We start from the raw sequence: 24074 nt of genomic DNA on the forward strand, positions 1-24074 counted from the left end.
CCTCCCTGGTTCACCTCTCTTTCGAATTCCTGGATCTGCCACTGTTGATTTATTATATAATTATTTTTGCGCTTATTTATAATGCGTTTATTGCAATTTTCACTTTATCCTCTCAAACAGTCCTAAGAATGTTCAGAGTGCGCTACTTCACAGGGGGATTCGTCCCCTTGACCCCGCCGGGGTCATACGTAATTCGCATAACAGCTCCCCCCCCTTTTGGCATTTTGGCTACGTCCCTGTAGGACGTGCATGTATAGTACTGTATTCCTAGGCCCTTTTCTGATTTGTCAGTTTCCTTCACATGGCCCGTGAGCGCTAGAGAAATTAAGCAAGCACTTTCTGCTATATCCCGGCTGTGTGAAGGCCCATTCTTGTTAGATAGAATGCATACTAAAACCAGACATCACAGAGGCCTATAACACTTCTGAGATATGCATCAGATACATGCTCACTGGGCACAGCTTTTCATCTACTGTGACGTTGCATGTATCTTCACAGGATATCAGTCGTGGCAACTTTTGAATTTACTGTACATGTGAAAACAGCTGAATACGGCAGGATTATTTTGAAAGATCTGTGCACACACGTCTTGTGTAACATTTTGTCTATGAATAAGGTATTAAACTGCTGAAAAATAAAAGGAAAAAATACGAAGTAAGAAAGCAATTTATAATATCTCCCAAATTCGTAACAGTACCCCTCAATCTGGAGAGTGATTATAATTGGTTGAGAAAATTCATAATTCTGAGAGAGTTTGAATTTTCATATAGAATCTCAGTGACTCTTTCTTGGCCTCTCAGGGCAACTTTTTGCCATGAAATGGCTACTGTACATAGTGAGCTTGAGAAATGTTGAGTATGCCAAATTTTTAAATAAGCAATCTAAGCAAACTTGACCATCAAACAAGTAGGTTTATATGATAGTAATATTAAATTAAGAACACATTCTCAATGTAGTATAAATTTTAAGCATAGAGGAGGCCACTGCTAGGTTTATAGAGGCCTGTCTATGGGCCATTTCCAAACCAATACATTAGTGAGAACTTTGCAACAAATTTCATTTTTGTTTTGTTTAATTTAGTGCACTTCAAGAGTGGGATTTTGATAAATATCTAAGAGAGTACAATGAAACAAACGTTGAACTTTGATTTGAAACTTTAAAGGGAGACTTTGATGACACACAAGTGTTGGTCAATTTATTATTACTTAAAAAATTATAAGAATATTCTGAAGGTAATGGATTTTTTTACTAGTATTTTTTCTGATAAAAAATGTGTGTGAATATTTCAAGTAAATATTTAATGTAGTCATATTTATGGAGGAAGTAGTAAATATAGCTTGCATGGTGAATTGATAAAAGTAATGCTTTTGATACTCATATTAAGTATTTTTATTAAAGCTTTCTTTATTCAGGGTAGAACCATTCAGTGACTGCACTGCTTTCAAAGAAAGCCCTGGTACACAAATATACTAAATATATACAGAAAATAAGTTTACAAATATACAATTCAAAATTAATTAAAAAGTATTTAAATTAAAAACTATGATATAATAGACTAAAACTAAAATGAACACAGAAAAATGATAACTATTGTACCTGTTTAAATTATACTGTCGTTCAGAAATATGATTCTATTTGAAATGAAAGTATACAAATTCTATGTATGTATTTATGATAAATACAAAGTTATATCAAACTGTACAAACTTTGCACCCCTATAAGGTTATCATTAACATGTAACACTCCATCCTTTAACATACTGTACTAACACATGATTATAAGGGTCGTTGAAACCAGATAAAAGATAATACCTCATTTGCAGCCATTCCCTTGCGAGATAGGCCAGCTGTCAAGCCTACAGTAGCATATTGTTACAACATTAAACCTTGCGTTAATAGACCCTTTTACATTGTTCACACACATGCACTTTATGCATCAGCGGGCCTAGAGCTAGACTGGACGAAAATTATTGAAAACTACATTGGTAAATGCAGACAGCAATGATCTTTGCTTTATGTTATGAGTACAAAATTATAAAATTTAGATATGAATGGGCATATTTATTGATCTACGCTTTATTTTAAGATAAGTACAAAATGTGCAAGTATGAAATTTGGACATGAATTGGCTATGTACTGTACAGTATGTATATCATTATCATTATATGTACGTATGCTGTATATATGCATACCTAACTAACACTTAATGTCATCCCACAACATCACTCAGTGTTAGAGTTCAAAAATATATACATCATAAATCCTATGTCTATAATGTCAACATATAAATGTTATGTCTATTATTTTAAAATAAATTTGATGTCTATAATTATTGTCAATATATTTAATGTTTATCGTAAGTGCTTGAATAAGTGCTGAGGCGTTTATAACATTTTTGGAGGCTTCAGTGTGGCGCTTATTTCAGGGCGCTGCTTATTCGAGAGCGGCGCTTATTCGAGAGCTGTGCTTATAAAAACAAATTGGCGAGGCGCTTTCCATGCCCGTTCCCATGTTACCTATTCACCTATTCCCGTAGTCTATCATGGTCTTATCATCATAAATAAACGTTTATAAAGAAATGTTTGTCTTCATTTTATTATTTGTTCATTTTAACACTGTGTTATTATATTTAAAACCCTGTTTCTCAAAGTGTTTCTACACACAGCGTAATATAATTATACTCTCGATTAAGCACCGCGGCGCTTATTTGAGAGGGGCGCTTAATGAAAAAAAATCATGATTGGTGCGGCGCTTTTCGAGAGCGGCGTTTATTCGAGAGCTGCCCTTATTCAAGCATTTACGGTAATTTGTGTGATCATACTTGTTTTAATATATATAACAGCATTCAGAGGTTGTTATTAATACTTATGTTCAAATTTTAATATTATTATTATTTTGGTTTAATTTGGATAAAAATCGGTATGTTTTTTCAGAACCAAAGATTCTCACCTGTCACCTCATTACTCAAGTTCATGCTTTCAGAAGCAAAGATACTTGTACTCAAGTTGCAGTACATTAGAACAGTAACTCATTTAGATTACATCTTGCATTGACAACTCGATTTTCAACATTAGTAGTAATGCATATTACAAGAATCTGAATGTATTTTTTAATAGTGGGTGTTAAAGTAACACTAAAGCAGATATAAAAACACTAAAGCAGGTGTAAACGTCTCTATGGAAACCAGATGAATTCATTCTAAGAATCATAACAGTCCATCTACTATCTAAATAAATTGTTTTCTTTTCCTTCCTGCTTCACGCTTTTGTTTGCCATCTTCCTTTGTAGGCCGACCTGTCAACCGAGTAAGGATTACTGAAATAATAGCTGTTAATATTGGAACCAAACCTACAGACAAATCTTCTCAAGGCTCATCAAGTAGCTCAGAATTTACAGGTTAGTATGAGTAGTTGTGCTCATTGTATTATCTGTCTGATTGTCAAACATTACCATCTTGATTTAATTTACTTTCCGTACATAAGTACATAACTCTTTACATTGCCTTTCCTGCATAAATCCACTTATTGGGGAGGGAAGGCAGTGTAAAGAGGAAGTACATGTAACTATAAGGGTGGGGGAATACTAGAGAGTTGGTACAAATAAAAAAAACTATAATTGTATCCGGCAGAGGTTATTTTTGGGCGTCTAAAAAAAATTTGACCCCCTAGGGTAGTGTCTCGATCAGCCCCATTTTCGGTCCACCTTTTGGGCATCTCTGGATCTGACCCATTATATAACAGCTCTTTGGGGAGGGGCATTCAAGGGAATGTAGATTACTGGAAGTTGGGATGCATTATATAATGGTACATAACTCTTTACATTGCCTTTCCTGCATAAATCCACTTATTGGGGAGGGAAGGCAGTGTAAAGAGGAAGTACATGTAACTATAAGGGTGGGGGAATACTAGAGAGTTGGTACAAATAAAAAAAACTATAATTGTATCCGGTGTAAACATCAAGGATAGCTAACGAAAGTCTAGAAGAAGACTTCTTTCCAGTGGGGTCCTTCTGGCGGTGATTGGGCAGTACACCTGGAGACAATCTCCCTATTCTCCGAAGAGTGTACTGCGTTCTTTAACGTGCACATGGGCTATAAATACACACGGGACCAACAGCTTAAACATCATCCAAAAGATGGTGCGCTATTGTAACTTATTTCAGCCCTCTAAATGAAACCAGGAGAGGCAGCGATGGGAATTGAACCTGGGACCTAGAGATCTCCACGGTTCAGCGCACACACAGTATCTACCACCAGATTAGCTGACTGAGCTAAGCTGCTCTGTATGTGTAATAACAGCATCTGTATCTTGGTCATAAAGCCTATGAAATCTTGCGTTTATTATGCAATCTCGATACAAATCTTCAGTCTCATTTTATTAATATTGAAAAATCGAAAAATATGCGAACCACATTTATCAAGTGATAGATAAGAAAATTGCCAGATGTTACAAAGGTTATGCTAAACATTCTGTGATTGGTCGATCGCGTTCACATCAGATTGACATTTATCAGTAATTGTTTATATTAAGAACAGATGGTTGAAATGTTGTCCATTTAAATATTACTTGTCTGCAGACATAACAATTATGGATTATGAATATTTTGGTGTAAAAGAATAACACAATAAATCCGCATTGCAGCTTTTTGAATAGAGTAATTACCAACAGCCATGATAATCCTTTTAAATCAGATATCTTATAAGAATTCACCAAGCAAGTCGCATCTAAACACCTAATTTTTAGTGAACAAAAAGGTACCCTATGACATTACAGTATGTAGTTTATGGGTTATTTATTGTCTCAGTACTGTAAACATTACATTACATGTGAATATTATTGCAAGTGTTTTTTTAATAAAATAATCATCGTGATCGTGATAATCCTGTAACACAGTGAAGCAGAAATCCTTTAAGAAAGCAAGCTGATTAAAGCAGCGTTTTCGGATCTGATTTTATAGTCACATTTGAAGTCCTTCTGTCATTGGTCAAAGATCATTTAGTAAAACGAAAAGGTACCCTATAATAGGATGTAATTTATGCATTATTTATTCTCAGTACAGTAAACATTACATTCCTATGACATTCATTGCAAGTGGTTTTTGAATAAAATTATCAACAATCATTATAATCCTGTACCACAGTAAAACATTTATCCTGTTTAAGACATCAACAAGCTGATTAAAGTAGCATTTTTTTCAGATCTAATTTATTATCACATTTTAGTACAATCTAACATTGGTCAAAGGTCATTTATGTACTGTACCTAGTTTACAGTAAGTAAATACTCTGTATTCTCTTTTGGTTTATTGATTTAGATTATGGAATTCCTTAATTTTATAAGTTGAATAAATGAATGTAATCGATTAAATTGCATTTCTCATGAACAAAAATGGGAAGGGGAGACTATTGCTAATTAGTATTTATTTCCAAAGAATGTTTACATTTAGGTGAAGGATTTAATACATGTACACAGTATTTCATATTTAGAAGTCAGTTGCTGTAAGTTTTTGCTTCATTTAACATACAATTTCCATCAAGGATTACTTCTGGCCCTGTTGGTTTTTATTGTGGAATTTTGATTTAGTTATTAGATTCTGTTAACAATTTTTGATTAGAATCCTGAAATATATTTATGAACGACGGAACAAATGAAGCGGACATGAAGCTAATAGTTTATGGGTAATAAACCGAATAATCTTACCACTGTGAAAATTATATTTTATACATAACGGGAAGGTGTGCTTTTGCTTTTATTGAGCTAACCTATTCCTAAGTATTCTTCAATTCTAGAGGTGCTATATATTAACATTAAGGCATAAAGGTGTGGCAAAGGGAAATGATATCGATAGGCTGATTCTAGTAGTGTACTGTGGTTTAAATCCGTTGATAATTTAATAATTTATTAAAGGGCACTTTTTTTCATTTTCAATTTAATTTGATACTTAATAGATACTATGCATTTTTGTCAGAATATTTTTTTCAGCTTTTATATCATTTTAAATATTTTTGCAGTTTAAAGCCTTAGTACTGCAAATATCTGAAGGTTCTATGTGTCAGTAGAAGTGTAATTTACTTGTCTAAACTGTTTAGGAGTAATTTAATCTTTTTATTGTGTTTGATTTTTCCCAAATTACTCTTAGTAAGTAATCAAGGTGTTTAATGGATTTGCTATACGTACCATTGATTGTTATTCTCACCAAGCTATAGTCTACTACTGAAATATTCGCTAATTCCTTCCATGGAGAGATTGTAGAACATACTGTACAAGTAACCTCTGACATTTACTTGCAAAATAATATACTGTAAAGCAAAGCATCTAATTTATAAAGACCCCTCAATTTTATAGACGGCCTTTGTGCAGTCCAAAATGATCGTCTGTTTTCTATTTTTTTTTTTTTTTTTTAAGCTGCTGAAGACCATTAGTGGTCTTTACAGTAATTGTAGCTGTTTATATAAATAAAGATTTCATTTTGTTTTGGTACTTTGATAATTTGAATATATGGCCTCCCTCTAATTAAAGACCCCTGAAATTATAGACAGCCTCTTTGCAGTTCAAAATGATTGTCTGTCTTCTATTTTTAATTTTTTAAAAGCTGCTAAAGACCATGAAAACCTCAGTCTTAGTTACAGTGGTCTTTACAGTAATTGGAGGAAGACTAAACTTGGAAGAAATGGCTTGAAATATCTGATAGAAACATGAAGTGGAATATAGTGTATGTCCAGATTAACTTATACAAATTCATATAAAACCAAATCATACTACATTTTAATATCTCTTTTCATGGGATTTGCTCCTCTCAGTACTACTGCTCAGGAGTCAGTAGAGGTTGCTTTTAAACAAGGTAAACCTTTTACTGCAAAGGTGGGGTAGGATAACATCGTTGTACATAAAACCCTTGCTCTTGCACCTTAGGATTCAGTGTATTAAATTTAATAATACCGTAGTTCCTCTGGTGTAGGCCCATCCCCCCTCCCCCTTTAAACACAAAAATGAGCCAATTTTTGTTCGTAGGCTTATACCCTTGGAATCTTCTTTTTAATCAATGGTAACCAGACGTGGTACTAGAATAGGACAAGTTCCTGCTGTTCATCAGATTCACTGTTCCAGCTATTAAACCTTTTGAATTCTACTGTAAAGTCAAATGAGGTTCAATACCAATTCACAATGTGTAGACAATTTCCAACATTTAATAATAAGTCTACCATTTGTGTGTTTTACTATTACCACAGCTTCACTTAACAAAACTGAAGATATTAAAGACTGTTAATAGATTATCTTATACTTCTACTATAGTTATTACTGTTTTAACCACATCCTTGATGAATTGCAAAAATCACAATAAAGTACCGGTATCACATACTTTACCGAGTACAGAGTTTGTTCCGTTGATGTGCATCATTCACTGAGAACAGGCTATTGTTTTGTTTATTTTGGAAAGAGAAAGCAATTTAATATGGAAAGAGAAACTGTATATTAAAATGTATCACCTTTTTGTCATGTGATGTGATCCAAACCAATTGCGTTTTTAAACTCCCTGTACATAACCTATCGCTTAGCTAGTAAAACCAGTCCCAGCATAATATTAGTTACTATATGAAATATCATTTTAAAGCATTTAGGTGTCATTCATTTTTTTCGTAATTCCAATGTCCAAAGAATCATTCTTCTTTGTGCTCTCCATGCCTGTAGCTAGAAATCTTGAGAGAGGGTGATGGATACTCTGATGTGGCCCATGAGGAAAGCTAGGGTTCAATGGATAAGGCCACTTGCTGAAGCATTTTTAGCATTGTGAATTTTGATTTTTTACTGTAATTTTGTATACAAAGGGAGGTGGTGGTTTTGTGTACAGGTACTATAGGGAACTCATGCAAAAAGGCATGACCCCCTACCCCCTAAAAATTGAAAAAAAGTAAATAAAAATTGACGCAGTTCGAACTCACAACATTTGGTTCCTTGGAACACATTGTTAATCAACCACGCCATCTAATATAAAAATTAATGGCACTTAAAATGCTTTGATTCTTGTTATACATTACTCAAGTTCCACTACTGGTATATTAAATTATATTAAGCATAGCCTATCCCAGAATGGTTGTATTGTATTACCATAATATTTTATCAGGAAATGCAATTTAAATACAATCATAACAGAATAAATATTTATTCAACAAATTTATAGATCAAAAGATTCTAAGCACCAAGTGGTACACAGATTGATGAAGATATGTTTTAGACCACCTTTTACTGTCTATAGAACTCCTTACATTAACTATCAATTTAAGAGTCTATGCAAAAGACAATATCAATATATACAGTAATCATAGTAATGAACATTTCTAATATTTAATTGAAATCTAATCTAACTTGTTTGCAGAATGAACACATTCAAAATATTTTTAATTTCCTTTTTCTAGTTCAAATGAACATGGACCAATCTTTAATCATGGTAAAATACTAATTTAAAAGAGGTATTAATCGATAACATCCTCAAACTAAAGCACTTAATTCAGCTGAGGTACTGAATAAATAAACTCTGTGTTAATGTAATTTTAGCCTTTAAGTATTTTAAATTATTTACTTGGTTTAGAATCTAATGCCTTACGGAACTCACCGAACCAGAGTACTTCAACAAAATTTAATATTCTGGACAGAACTTTAAATATTACGTGAGCAGTAGATAATAATCTTGTGCATGTTACATCACTGCCTGTGGTGGCGATTTGATAACTGTTCCTACTTTGCCTAAGAAACGGAAGTTACATATATTTTTCTTTAAACAAAAGTCTGTAGTATACGCAAATCACAAGATGAAAGAGGCAAAGACCATAGTTTTTGCCTGTGCAGTATATAAGACAGAACTGTCAAAAGATATGTGAATGGGAAATGAAGACGTCAGAGAAAGGAACGTAGCAGGTTGTTATTTTATTAATATATTTTTAAAATAAAATAACAGTATGAACGGGTAAGAAGGTTAAAAAAATTAATTCAATAGAATTGTCTAATTGTGTAAAGGGGAACATAAATTTATGTCCAAATATTGTAGTTGTATGTTTGAAATTTCAAGTGAAGTACACTTTGAAAATTTGGCAAGACTTTTTTATACCTTGTTTTGCGAACCCGCCGCCTGCCAATAATGATGATTTTGAATAAAAATATTTTATTTTTGGCCAATTAGCCAATGGAAATTTCAGGGAAAAAAAAGTTTTTCTTTATTTTGATTGCACTCGCCACTGCCTTGAAATCTCCAAAAATAAGATATTTATATTTCTTCCTAATTATATAAATTTATAGCATTTAACCATCAATTCACCAATAAAATTTTATTTTTATTTCCTCTTCCGTGTTTGATGTTTTTGCCAAAACTCTTTGCTAAATTAAAAACCCAATTTTTTTTCTTTGATCTTTAAAAAAATATATTTGCAAAACAACGTATAAAGAAGTCTTGCATTTAGCCAAAATTGTAGAAACGATCAACAGTAACAGCTAATAACCCATCATTGATGGGTTATTAGCATTTGTCTTAACTCATACAGTATGCATTAGTGAGGTTTGTGTACTTAACAAATGGCCGTCTTCAAGAATAAATGTAAAAGTATATACTGTAGTATTTGAATGCACACTTACATTTTTTTTTTCGTGTCATCAAAATTGTAGATATTTTGAGAATTTGCGTAGTATTTTCACAAGTGATGAAATAGTAGATTTGAACTAGTCACCTGGTGATTCTCAACTGGAATCATTTCATTTAATACCACACATTTTGTTGGTCAATTACTCTCCATCAAAAAAACATTCCATCATATCTCAAATTGATTAAATATGCATTAGATATGAAATTATGTTGAACATAATGCACAGGGGAAGTGGAATTAAACAGCATACTTGATTTAGCACATTAAAATATGATGAATGTTGAAAGATTGTTCAATTAGCTACTTGAATGTAATACAAGATTTGAAAAAAAATATATAATATTTATCTTCTTTCGATCAACCATTTAATTTAATCCAAACTATGTAGTATTTGTACATAGTATTTTGGCTATCATAAAATGTCAATTTTTTTTTTAATTCATTTTTCAAATATTATATTTTTTAATCCTGTCATTTATTTATCTACTGAGTACACTAGGCTCTCCGTTCTTATATGCTATATGTTAAATGATAGATGATGTAATAAATATTAGTCAATTTACAAAACAATATTAACCTTTAGCTAATAAATAGCTCTGTAATTTCATGAAATGTATGTACAATTTCCTATTTATAATAATAATTTATAATTTTAATAATATATGTTAGACATCAATAGTGCTTCATGCTGAAAAGGCCTCCCAAGCGTTTTACAATTAATAGAACCGGTGGATGGCTATTGCTTCCAAAAGACTTTAAAAACCAACTGTGGTGTGGATGGTACCAGGTGCGATTAGGAATGTATATCCTGCATTATTTGGACAGTACCATTTCCTTTGAGGGGAAATTATCAACAAATTATTATTAATGTATTATGAAATTATTTATAGTAGTCTGTGTTGTGAAAGGTCAGAACTATTATTAATCATTACCTACAGTTGTTGTTAATAATTTTTTTGTTGTAATTTTGTTGTTGAGTTGTCCAAATGCCATTTACAATATATTAGACTTACTGCATTTTCATGATCAGTAAAATTAATAGTATTTAAAATTCTAAGCAACAACATTTTTATATAATAATAATAATAATAATATATTAACAAATGTATTTATACAAGAATAGTAAAAATCTTTGTCCTAAAAGGAATTACTAGGAGGAAACATAACACATATTCATCCTATTTCAGTTCATGTTGTAAGACGAAACAAAGGAAACAAGTGGAGGCTATATGCTGAAACATTTGTGTGTCCGGACACAGCAGCAGCTCAAAAGTGGGTGAAACAAATCCAAAACCATATTGACCAAGGTATTTATCAGGGTTTATTTCATTTTGCATATTGTAAATGACATAGGCCTAAAAGAGGGAAACATAAGAAGGTATTATATATATTCTGTTCATTTGAAATTTGGCACTTTATAAATGTTTTTTTATATATGTTAAGCCCTTCTGTTATTGTCTATGAATTCTTGACAAGCTTCATTTAAATATAGAGAGGAATCTTTAACTAGTATAAATGAATTACACACATGGGACTGTCATCATTTAGAATACTGTGTGAAGGTAATTAATTCGTCTTACATTTAATTACCTTCCAGGACCTGTAAGACCACATCGGATTTTGGTTATTGTAAATCCTTATGGTGGAAAAGGGAAAGCCCCTAAAATCTACCAGAAGAAGGTAGCACACATCTTCGAACTTGCAGGTATTAGCACGGAAGTTATAGGTAAGTGATTATTATCACCACTGTCATCAAAATTATCAACTCATTAGCAACCTTTATCATCATCATTTATAATCATATAAATCATTATTATTCTCATCATAAGCTTCATTATTATCAGTCATAATCATACAGTACTCTTTGTCTTTGTCCTTGTCATCATCATCATTGTCATTGCGTGTCTAGTTTAGTAGTGAGTGAAATTTTATAATGTATATGAAAATATGTAATCAACCTCTAAAATATCAATGACTGACTTTGCTTTCAGAAACTGAGAGAGCAAACCATGCATGGCAACTTATGCTAGATAAGAACTTAGATGGCTTTGATGGGTAAGAACATACTTTTTAATATTTTATTTTATCCTACAGTAATGCTATCAATCCTTTTAAAAATAAAAACATTCTTAAGTTTCAATCCCAATAATTGGTTATGATGTAGACATATCAAACAAAAATTTGCATATGATTTGGACCAGTGATATCTTATTGGAATGGTTTGCACTTGATTAAAGCACATACTATTTAGTGAAGCATAGACACCCAGGCAACACTTATAAGGACAGTGTCAACTAATTGACCTTCACAAACTTGTCTATGTACAAGCCCCCAGCAATTTGCTGCATGTACTGCAAGATGAGCACTTTTGCCCTTTTTAACGAGCAGCACTTTATAATGTTCAGTCCATTGTGATTAGCCTTGGTTTGTTTATACTATAGAGACACAATCTTGTCTAAATGGATTATCTATTTCCAATACAATTGAATAAGACATGATTAGCGTTAATGCACAATCTAAAAACCACGAACGATAATTTGTGGTCATTTTTAACGACCTTAACCTTGAAATATCTTATGTTGTGCGTGAGAGTTGGAAACAAGCACTCTTTTGAATCAGTATTTTTTAAATGCCACAATATGATTTTGAACTTCATTTCACAAGGATCTCTACCTGCATTTCTTAACAATCTAATATAAATCGTTAAAGTCGAAGATTTTCAAAATAGATAAAGTGCAATGTGTAACTTCCCCCAGTGACCCAAGCTGTGTGTTGTATTCACTACTTTAGTGGCTTTTTCAGGAGGAGGAGGGCACAATTTCACATCTTCTTCCCTAACCCAAATTCTAATTTCTTTTAAAATACATCCAAGCATGCAGCCTCCACTTCCCTTTTATCCTTGTTTTTATGAATCCGTCATGTGGTATGGTGTACGGAAGGCAGCCAAATCACCCTTACCACCAAATCTAAATCTGTATGTAGTTTAAGTAGAAACAGTTATGCTCCTGTAGCCTTTGAAAACATAGCTTTTCAGATGTATTATAAAGGCTGTGGTGAATTCATAATTGCCCTGTATTTGCCTGCTGTGTTTTTATTGCTTTGAAGTATGTCATCTTCCATGTGTCTAAGTAAAATGTCAGGTATTTAGATACACATTATACAGTTTTATTGGATTGGTTGCAGTATGCAGCTATACCATCAAAATGTTCAAGTAAGGATACTTTACTTTATAAAAATATGCTACATAATTATTTCTATATATTTTTATACCTTGATTTAAGGGTAGTCATGTGCACTTGGAACTATGAGCCCAATCACATTTATTTTATCAGCCCATGGCCACCTTTATAGCTGACTTAAAATGACCGTTCCGTTCACAGTTAGTATTTTAGTCGGCTCAGGGTTGCACTACGAATGTTCACACTTCTTTTTTGCGCCTGGTTTTTGCATATATTATGGTATAAGATGTCAAAATTGACTGCATCAAAGCAAGCGTGGCGACTTACGGTTTACGTTCTGATATCAAAAGATGAAGCGGCCCAGAGCCAATGTAATTATTAAGTGTGATTAAGCTCTATGAGATGCTAAAAAAATGCAGACAATGGATACATGAAACTAGGAGATTCTCGTTACAGAATTGTTTGTGTTGGGGGAGATGGCACATTTGCAGAAGTTGTTAATGGGTTGCTACTACGGACACAACAGGATGCTGGCATTGATTATAATGATCAGAGGTCAAAGTTAATTCCACCAAAGTTGAAGATAGGAATTATTCCTGCAGGTAAGACTAGTAGTACGAGGGATGTTTATTTTATCTTCGGAACTACATTATAAGTTTGTTTTTTTTTATATATGTATTTGTCCTTGTATATTCATATCACATTATTTCTATTAATTAGTATAAAACACATTTTATTATTTTCAGAGAAATTTATTCAAATCAAGCGGGTAAACCAAACATATAACTAACTTTTTCTTCTATTTATCAAATATTTTCTAGGTAGAATTTCTTTAAAATTTGCTTTACATGGGTTTCTTTATTTTTGGTTGTAAGGTTTTTCATTTTATGTGTATTTTTGTATTGATAAGTAAGATGGAAATTAGAATTGTGTAGCTAGTAGTATGTCAGCGTATGGTCATTTTAAAATCTTGGCCTATTTATATTAATCACTTGTTAATCAATACATGAACTTGGACATCTAGATATCTGCATAAAGCTTGTTTAAAATTATTATAAATAGTAAAAATTTTGCAGCATTATACGGATATAAAATACTAAATTCTTTAGACGTAACAAGTAATAATAATATAATATGAACATTAATTGAAAAATAATCATGTTTCATTTTATAATTGTTTACTGTTTTTTTATTCAGTCGTCAGTTTGTTGGGTCTTTGGTTGTCCTTAAGTGGAAGTGAAAAAAAATCATTAAATATATCTGATTGCTTCTTTTCTACTTTTAGCTTTGTCATTGTCTCAGCTTAATAATGATAATGTTTTAATATTTATGTTTATAAAATTCAGTTATGCTGTTTTTTATTGTTATTTAAAATGTTCATTTTTGTTTCATTTTAAGCTATATTTGTTAGTATCATGTGCCCTGCATTTAGAGATTCCAATGTAAAAACAATGTTTTTATTACCATTTTAATTCTTCCATTTTATGTAACAGTAAAATATATGAGTTCAGTTTGTTACTTATTGATTATAAATTTCTTCCAGGCTCAACCGATGTGGTAGTGTATGACACTACAGGGTACAATGACCCTGTAACATCTGCTCTTCAAATTGTACTAGGTAAGGCAATTGCCTGTAGTCAAATCTGATTAAACATGAGGTTATACAAAAGCACTCATAATTTTTCTAGTGTTGCTTTTATGCATTCTTTCCTTGGTTTAAAACATCAAAGTCTAAAGTAAGAGTAAATGAGCGACTCTTTGGCCAAAGATTTGATATTTTTTTGTATACAAATCAGTTTTGGATCTGTGAATTTTTAAAGATTGAGAAATCAAACTCCAAACACCTGTTTAAATTCATATAAGTCACTAGATTATTTTGTATACTAATAGGTTATAATTAATATAGTTGTTCTTCCTGCATCTTTACTTACCTATAAATTACTGCCATTTTATTACTTAATGTAGGAGAGAATCTTGGGATGGATGTTTGTTCTGTCTTCCACGATGATAAATTAATGCGTTACACTGTCTCATTTCTTGGTTACGGATTCTTTGGGGACGTTGTGCGTGAGAGTGAGAACTACCGTTGGTTTGGCCCGAAGAGATATGAACTAGCAGGTAACAACAACAATAATCGGTAGAAATAAATATTCTTGCTATATTTAAATCACTCTTTTTCATATATATAAATAGGCATTTTTAATTTTAAAATAGGACAGAAGTGCATACTACCTTTTAACTTAACAGTAGTAAAATGTTGTCAATCTTTAACGTAGGAGCAATGCAATTTGTGGGGAACAAGTCATACCATGGTGAGGTGCGGTACGTACCGAGTGTTGATGAAGGTCATTCACCTATGGATCAGAAGCCCTGCGGAGCACGGTACGTTAAAATTTGATATTTGCACAATCAAACCAAATCAGTTTTCAGTTATTTACAAAACGTCATAACTAGATGAATTGAGTTGTTTATTCCTTCCTGAATAAATAAATTGAATGGAACACAAATACATTATAATACAAAGAGCAGTAGTGCCATGGTTCTGGTTTGGCTGCATACATATATATTTACACAATGTGCAAGGTATTGTGAAATATAAACAATATGCAATTAAACAAAACAAGATATGTCTTTTCTGCAATATGCTATGCACTATGAATTAGGCCTACAAAGAGAGCCTGGCACACACTGCGTCATACAACGACCCGAACTCCCCTCTCTGTGAACTCGAAGGTGTCTGCATTAAAACAATCTGTTGCGCTCTACATAGAGTCTTGTCTGCCAACGACCATCGGGTAATTTACATGCCAAAATTGGTCAAGTGGAAAACCGTCTTTAGCTGAATGCGCCTACAGCGTCTTTTCTCCATGGTATCACAGTAATTAAAATAGTAAAATAAAGACATGGTAAATTTCGACAAGCGACTCATGTTTTCAGGAAATGCAGTAACATTAATGGGACCACAATCGACACCAGGAGAATGGCGCGTGACAATCCAGGGAACAAGAAGCTATGATTAAGACAGCTTAGGCTGGGTAACTACTGCACTTTGACAAGGTTGACTAACTTGTTTGATGCTTGAAGTCAGGTCATTTATTTTTGTAAAAAAAGTAGCTGCGTCAGAGAAAATACAATTTTGTTTATTGAGTTATTGGTCCGGCCAAAACTGGACCAGCCGGACCACTTCCAATGGCCTTGTGATATAAAAAGGTTCTGAAATATTTAACTCTGATTTATTATGTTATTCCTAGCACCTAAATTTATTAAAAAATTATTTATTCATACTTTTAATCACCTGTTTGCTTGCTTTGCAGATGCAATATTTGCTCACAGAAAAAAACCTCAATAGATGTCAACAATGAACAGGCAGAGGAGGAAGTAGAAGAGAAAGCAATAGCTTTGGATCAGCCTGGTAAAAGAACATCTTATATATTTTGTTATGAATACCATAAACAGTATTCTTAAGAATACATCATAATTGTTCTTAGTATGGGTAACTTTGTATTTATTTATAATTATTATTTTATTATTTTTTTTTTTTAGATCATGATAATTGGAAGAGTATTAAAGGTGAATTTATGTATGTAAATGCAGCACTTGTGAGTGGTATGTGTGACAAATCTCCCACTGGGGTCTCACCTGCAGCGCACCTTGGCAACGGCTGTGTGGATTTGATCATAGTTCGCAAGTGCTCACGTATCAACTACCTCAGACATCTGATGAGATTGAGCTCATCAGCAAACCATGTAAGGCTCTGTCTAAGTTTTTTGTAAAAATACCTGTAATTTGCCCATATATGTTTGTGATATGACATCATCATGCCCATATATGGGAGTTATATGACATTATTATCCTCAAATATGGGAAAAAGTGCAAGTTAGTTGTCACAGCATGTGAACAGATCATTAGGCCACTCTTCCTGTTTTGTCTATTTTCTGTGATTATCAAAAAAAATACATAATAGTGTCTTCATTTGATTTAATCTACTATATTAAGGAAAAAGTCTTATTACTATAAAAGAACACACATGTATGATGTATACCCTACTCATTCTACACTACGTTACGATCAGATTCGATGTAATCGGTGGTAATCCAACTCTGATTTACTCCTGATCACAATCAACGGGTGCATTCAGACCAAATCAGATACAAATACTTTATATTTGAATGGGAGGTCAAACAGTACTAGACCTCCAGTGACTAGACCTATGTTGACTGACCTCAGCCAATCAGTGCCAGGAATTCGTTGTGATCATATTTCATGGAATACAGGAGTATTAAAGAATGTAGTACCCAATCGCAACAGGTAACAATTGTGATATCGGTTAAGTATTGACTACTATTGCCGAGCTTTCACACATGATTGTGAATTGCGTTAGGGTGTTGCAGTTGCTACAATTCAATGCCATGCTAGTCTGAATAGGGTAGTAGACAATCACACTGGCTGAACAGGATTACATAAAAACATACACCTTAGGTCATTAAAAAATTACTGTCCAAAATACTTTGTTGATACTCTTTCGAAAATTGATTGGTCTGAGGTGATTGCTGTATCTGATGTTAATGTGGCTTGGAAAAGTTTTGTTAGTATACTTATGAATGTGGTAAATAATGTTGCCCCTTTGAAACTAGTAAGAATAAAACAAAAAACAGAAGACTGGATAACAGCAGATGTATTAAATAATATTAACAAAAGAAGCAAATTAAAAATAGGCTAAATAAAAACAGAAATAATAATGATTATCTTAAAGAATTTTGAAAAATATGCAACAAAATTCAAAGAACAATCAAACAAGCCAAGCCAAAATACTTTATGTATACCCTTAATGATAATAAGAGCAATCCTTCTAAACTCTGACAAATTTTAAAGAAGTTGGGATTTAAAAATATAAATAATATTAAACAAGATATTTCTTTAAATATTGATGGCAAACTCTCTTTTGATATTAAGGACAATGTTAATCATATGAATTATTTTTTTACGGATGTTGCATCTACCTAGTCAATACTTTGCCTTACACTAGTGATAAATGTCCAACTGAAAATCAAAATTTTCAAAATTTCTACAAGAACAAAATTGATAAATCAAACCCCTTCGTTCTCCAAAAAATTGATGAATAGTATATTGAAGAACAATTAAATGGATTAAACCCAAATAAAAGTTATGGCCTGGACAATGTCCCTCCAAGATTTCTCAAAGATTGGTCTTCTATTTTAAAAATCCACATAACACACATTGTGAATCTTTCAATTGAATCCAATAGGGTTCCTGATGATTTTAAAATGGCAAGAGTTACGCCTGTTTTTAAAAAATATGATGCACCGATGTAGGGAACTATAGACCAATCAGTATTGTTAGCTGTATTTCAAAAATTCTTGAAAGAACTGTGTATGATCAACTGTCAAATTACTTGAAATATAATAATCTATTATTTGAATTCCAATCTGGATTTAGACAATTGTATTCAACAGATACTTGTCTTATCCATCTTTTGGACCACGTGAAGAATAAAATGTCAATAGGTTTATTTACTGGAATGGTCTTCTTGGACCTTCAAAAGGCGTTTGACACTGTTGATCATGGAATTCTTTGTAATAAACTTAAAATCGATTGGAGTTAAGTCACATGCATGGTTTAAATCATATCTATCAAACCGGTCACAACTCGTCCAAGTAAACGGGGTTTCAGGTATAGAGAAGAAACAAATGATTAGAATGCAAACAACTCAAAACAAAATGATTCGGTTTATTAAAAATTTAGGTCCACGGTCCCGTATTGGCCAAAGACAATTAGCTGAAGTTGGTATTTTTAACGTTCAAGATAGAGTTAAATTTCTTCGCTTATGTCACGTTTTTTAAAATTCTCAAAATACTTGTCCAGTTTATCTAAAAGATAACTTTGAAAGAATAAACCACAATTATAAAACAAGACACAGCTCCCTTAATTTTAGAATACTGTACGTTACTTCGGTGGCATCTAAAACTTTCTTTTTTAATGCTATAAAAAATTGGAACTCTATGCCTTTGAAAATTAAATCTTGTCAAGTCCTCAATACTTTCAAAATAAAACTTTAAAAATTCTTAAATAATTGTTCAACTGAAGAAGGTGGGGATGTTTTTATGTAAATTTTGTTTTGTTGTTTGTCTTAATTGTCAACGGACCCCATTGGAAATAAGTCTTTGGACTTTATGGGCGTTCCGGGCATCCTTTGTGTCTCTTTTTATCGATTTTATGTATTTTATCTGTAATGTATATACTGGTTTTTTTTATGATGCCAAATAAAGTCAAATCAAATCAAACTAAATCTCTTAGCTCTCTAGCATTATGAAAGTACTAAGTACACAATAAAATCACTTTCTTATAATGTATGTAATTTTTTTAAATTTCTGTTTCCCTCCTCATCATTATTCATTATCAGTAATCAATTATTAATTATATGTATGATTTATTCCCTTCTAGTTTGATTTCAATTTTGTTGAAGTTAAACGAGTGAAGAAGTTTAAATTCCGACCGCTGACACCCAACGAGTCCTCACCAAACCCGATGTACAATTCCACATTGGATAACCTGGACCTTGAAAGCAATTTCTTCAAGAGATCCTCCGCCAAATACCGACTTCCCCGGTCCTCAAGCACGACAAGCTCAAGTTCGTGGAATATAGATGGAGAAATTGGTAGACTGCCAGCAATAGATGTCAAGTAAGTCATAAGGCTCTTTATAATCACAATTATCATAGTACAACCTACCAAGTCTGGAACTTTCAGAACAGGATGCATGCATTTTTGACACCCATCAAATAGTCGGCATTCAAATGCCATGTATCAGCCAACAAATCTTGCGTTTGCCAGTAAACACAATCGGTGACCACAAACCAGGGGTTGTATATTCCCCACACTGTAGAATACATGCTCATTATATCATGTAAAAGTATAGAGGAATTAGTGTTATGGTTTTTAATCAACCAAATTATAGTTTGCAAAGTAAGGCTGTATGATGTTCAAAATAGTATTTTAGCGTTCATTCTAGCATTCTCTGTGTATTTTAAGCTCTAGAATTAGGATTATAAAGCATTACATTAATAATGTAATGCTTTATAATCCTGTCAGGGAATCAATAGTCAGCCAATCACCACTTGCACTACCTCATATGCCCGCTGATATTGCTTTTTAACAGCTTAAAGATTTGGTGCAAGTATCTCATTACATTAGTAAACCATTCTGACAACTTTAGGAAATTGGAATTGGGAAAAATTCCAAGTCATTGTGAGTACTTTCCAAAAATTATGTTAAGATCTATGTTGTGTCTAACTGCAAAAACACTGCAAAGAAGCCATACTGTTTCCTATACTGTGCCTCACTTGCTCTATTTGTTTACAATCTAGCACCCAGTTAAGGATGCACGATTTACTAAAACTTGGCATGCCTGCAAGGAACTGGATATGCACTTGGTTTGATATAAACAAGTGGTATTAGATGAATGACAATGTAGTATATCATAAATGTTATGATTCAGATTGTAACCATCTTCTATTATATTTTACAGTGTGCATTGTCAACTTATCAATGTGTTTGCCAGAGGAATTGAGCAATTTGATGATACCACATCCTGTAACTTCTGCTGCAAAGCCAATAAAAACCATCGATGCTAATATAGATTGCAGTATATAGTTAATTCACCTTGAAATAAACTAATTATGTCTGTGTAGTGATAAATTTTCTTGTCTGTATATTTTATTTAATCATATTTTTACCTAAATCTTTACTTACACACTATAAAGTGAGATAAATGCTGAAGTTTCATCTAATGTTAATTATTTCATATGCATTGTTATTATTTTGTTTGCTACAACTATTTTTGAGACAAATTATAGGATTATAAGTACCAGAAAGAGATATAAAGTTTGAAAATTTATTTTTTAGCTAATTTGAATGCCATCATACATTTAATTCCAAAAACAAACAGTATTTTGTCTACGAGCACAAGTCAATGCTAAAAATGCAAATATGATTACTGTTCCATAATATTGTGATTTAAAAGGACAATTTTTACCATGTAATAAATGCTAAATTTTTCACAAAGGGACCTCTGGACTGAACTGACTAAAAGCCGTAGGCTACTCTTTTGTTCAAACTTACCTCTCAGAATTGCCAGGGCCCCTGTTGGCAAATTTCCAGCGCCATCATTGTTTAGACCCTGTAGCACAAGTATCTTTTTGTTATATATTCTGGCAAGCTATTTTTTACTAGTTTTAGAAGTACTATACTGGAAAATTATTCTTTCAAATTAAATACCTCTAGAAGAACGAAAATAATGCAACCTCACAAATAAGAATAAAAAAATAATTAAATGATTTTTTTAGTAAAGTATATTTATTAAATGCAATCCTAAAAATCATAGGATCTCTACAATATTTTCCAATGCAAAGAAAAAATAAGCTATACAGATTAGATCTAATATTAGTGCAATAAGCTATCTTTTGTGTTCAGATATCAATGCATATAGCTAGAGATAATTCCACTATTGGCTTTATTACAAAAACATATGTATATAGAATATATATTATATTTGATTAAGAAATGATTAAGAAAATGGCATAGTTTTTGCTTCCCACGGTTTCTTAAGGATATGGTTTAAATCTAGAATGAGGTCATTAAAAGGGAGTCTTCCCGATTGGTTGATTTGGAAAGGGCTAATTGGTTTATATTTAAACAATTTTTTATCAAACTTTTAGATTTGTTTTCCTTTTCGCAACAGATGTTTGTATCTTTGATTCCACCATAAGTGATTGTAACTTAATGAGTGAGAGTAGGAAGTAAGAATCACTTTTGTATTAGGAACTAAAGCCTTTTCAAGACTATTAAATTTTATGTTATTTTTATGATGTGGCTATATATGGTCATGATGTGGCTATATATGGTCATGATGTGCCTATATATGGTCATGATGTGCCTATATATGGTCATGATGTGATGTCATTATGACCATATTTAGACATGTCTTTGTGCCTGTACAGGGCTTCATGGGTCTTAAGTGCCATGTTGAAGTCTATTTCGTGAATACTTACCTGGATAACCGACTAATTGCCATTGTTCCCAAAACGGAACACCCCTTCGAAAAAAATGGAACAGTCTGACCCAATGCGCCGCATGCGAACCGTCTCCCTAACCAATGTCCTCATTCTTTTGAAATAGAAAATGTAGACTTAGATTTGTACAAAAATTTTGAGCTTGAATTTTAAATCGCCTTTATCATGTGATAACTTAATTGAAGAATTTTATAGAAAGAATTTGGTAAAATATTAATTAAGCTATTGAATTGTGATCGATTTAAGAGAAAAGAATTTTGTATATGTTGTACAAATGAATAATTTAAGACTGTGAAGGGGTATTTAATTAAATAATCAGGAATGGCTAAGATACAGATCTTTGAATATTAAAATATCGGGAGAAAAGTGCTAGCAATAGTTTTTTCTGTGGATTTGAATGCTAATGCACCGAGTCCCAGCATCTTGCCATGTTTAATACCTGATTCATGCGTGTGCAAGAAAAAATTTAGCATGCGTTCCCTGCCACATTGTATCCATAATGATGCACATCCATAAAGAATATGCCAATTCGTAGTTTGCACTGCACATGCTTGTGTCAAGGTCAATTGACATAAACAAACATGCACACAACATAGGTTTATGTTGGTCGACTTTTGATAGGGAAATGCACATTTCAAACCATGAATTGGCTTATTAACATGCGTCCCTTGTAAAATATGTGTATGTAAAAGACATTGCAGAGCCCTATAACACCCTCAAGGTATTTAGTATGGATCTGTGTACATGGTAACAGGGCTTGACTTAATTTTGACTGTAGAGTTGTTTGTATCATCACTGGCTGCATATCAATTTTATTGACAACGGTTATTTGGTAGAATTACATCACTAAAGCCTTGTAATTTTAGCACACGTACGGTGTAAAATTTTATTTCATGTTTATTTACATGTTGGTAAATTGTACATGCTTTAAAAAATGTTTCTACATTTTTAAAAGGTTAACATTGATAGCTCATTTTGTGGTTTTTGTATTTATGCACTTCATATATTACTGTATATTGTGAATGTTTGGGAGTGTTTTTTAACCATTAGGTGATGATGATTACTCATCAATTATCTGATATGGTTTGGTCACACATTTGATAACTGCAAGAAACTGTTGTATGTCCATATATAGTCATGATGTGCCTATAACTGGTCATGTGATGTCATATTTAGGCATGTTTGAATTTTCATCAACCCACCTTCATTCACATTATACATTCCAAATTTTTAGAATTGTTATTGAAATGTTTTGGTGATGTGTCTCTAAATAAAGATTTCTTTCTAAAGATTAAATTAGTTGAATATATGATATGATATATTGATTAAAGAGAGAGTATAATATTATATCAGTTTGTATTAAGCTTTAAAAATTGGGCCTTCACCATTATATAGAATATGGGTGGTGCTATATTCATTATCACATAACTTAATAATTTTTATGAAGCCTTGTTTCAAACAAATCATGCACAAAGAAAAATCTATCTTTAAAGTTTATAGTATATGTTAAACCGTGTGGTATAGCAGGAAGGCTTGGGCTTCCAACAGAAATGTCGGAAGTTTGAGGCTGACCTAAATTTTGTTTCTGTCTGGACTTGCTAACCGATAGCGCTTGCTAACCGTTAGCGTATCCGGATACCATTAACGGTTAGCGCTAACCGAGCAGGCGTTCTCACGCAGGTGCTAACGGTTAGCTCCCGATCCGGATACTTGCTCTCGTGAGAACCAGGCTCAAGTTATAAATATATATTTGAATGTGTAAGATTGATTACAGTAAGATTATTTTTGTAAATGTATTTAGTATTTTTGGGGTTATCAATGCATATTAATAGTAGTGTGTGTATGTTATGTGTGAATTTTCTTCAAAACTTGGTTTATGTTACTATTATGTAGTAATTTTTTCAGATGAACAATATTTGTTGTGAATATTAAAGTTTATGATCACCAATCTGTTCTGTTCATATTATGAGAGAGCACCTTAGCTCAGTTGGCTAAGCTTGTGGTATATGCATACTGTGTGTGGAGACATTTGGGTCCCTCATTCAATTTTACTACTACTCTGCTCTCCTACTTTACCTGAAGACAGGTGCTCGTTGCATTGGCCAACAAAATTCCACGGAGACCAAAACGTGCACGACAAATTCAGCTTTCCGCTAAGCCCCGCCCCTTGGATTTTG

The 24074-nt window shown here is 32.6% G+C and overlaps 1 protein-coding gene across 2 annotated transcripts in view; it reads left to right on the plus strand.

Moving 5' to 3' along the window:
• Positions 1-23845, plus strand: part of LOC117115360 (ceramide kinase-like) — a 29433-nt gene extending 5588 nt beyond the window's left edge. For both annotated transcript variants that reach the window (XM_033259118.1, XM_033259119.1), the window contains 12 exons: positions 3288-3395; positions 10818-10937; positions 11228-11356; positions 11622-11685; positions 13266-13411; positions 14353-14427; positions 14775-14927; positions 15086-15191; positions 16124-16221; positions 16353-16555; positions 19272-19510; positions 20355-23845. In XM_033259118.1, the coding sequence (XP_033115009.1) occupies positions 3288-3395; positions 10818-10937; positions 11228-11356; positions 11622-11685; positions 13266-13411; positions 14353-14427; positions 14775-14927; positions 15086-15191; positions 16124-16221; positions 16353-16555; positions 19272-19510; positions 20355-20460 (1547 nt within the window). In that variant the 3' untranslated portion in view covers positions 20461-23845. The remainder of the gene's footprint in view (positions 1-3287; positions 3396-10817; positions 10938-11227; positions 11357-11621; positions 11686-13265; positions 13412-14352; positions 14428-14774; positions 14928-15085; positions 15192-16123; positions 16222-16352; positions 16556-19271; positions 19511-20354) is intronic.
• Positions 23846-24074: the final 229 nt, after the last annotated feature.

The sequence above is a fragment of the Anneissia japonica genome, unplaced genomic scaffold, assembly GCF_011630105.1.
Source record: "Anneissia japonica isolate Jap-2015-1 unplaced genomic scaffold, ASM1163010v1 scaffold288073_len612986_cov165, whole genome shotgun sequence".
In the NCBI taxonomy this organism is placed as follows: Eukaryota; Metazoa; Echinodermata; class Crinoidea; order Comatulida; family Comatulidae; genus Anneissia; species Anneissia japonica.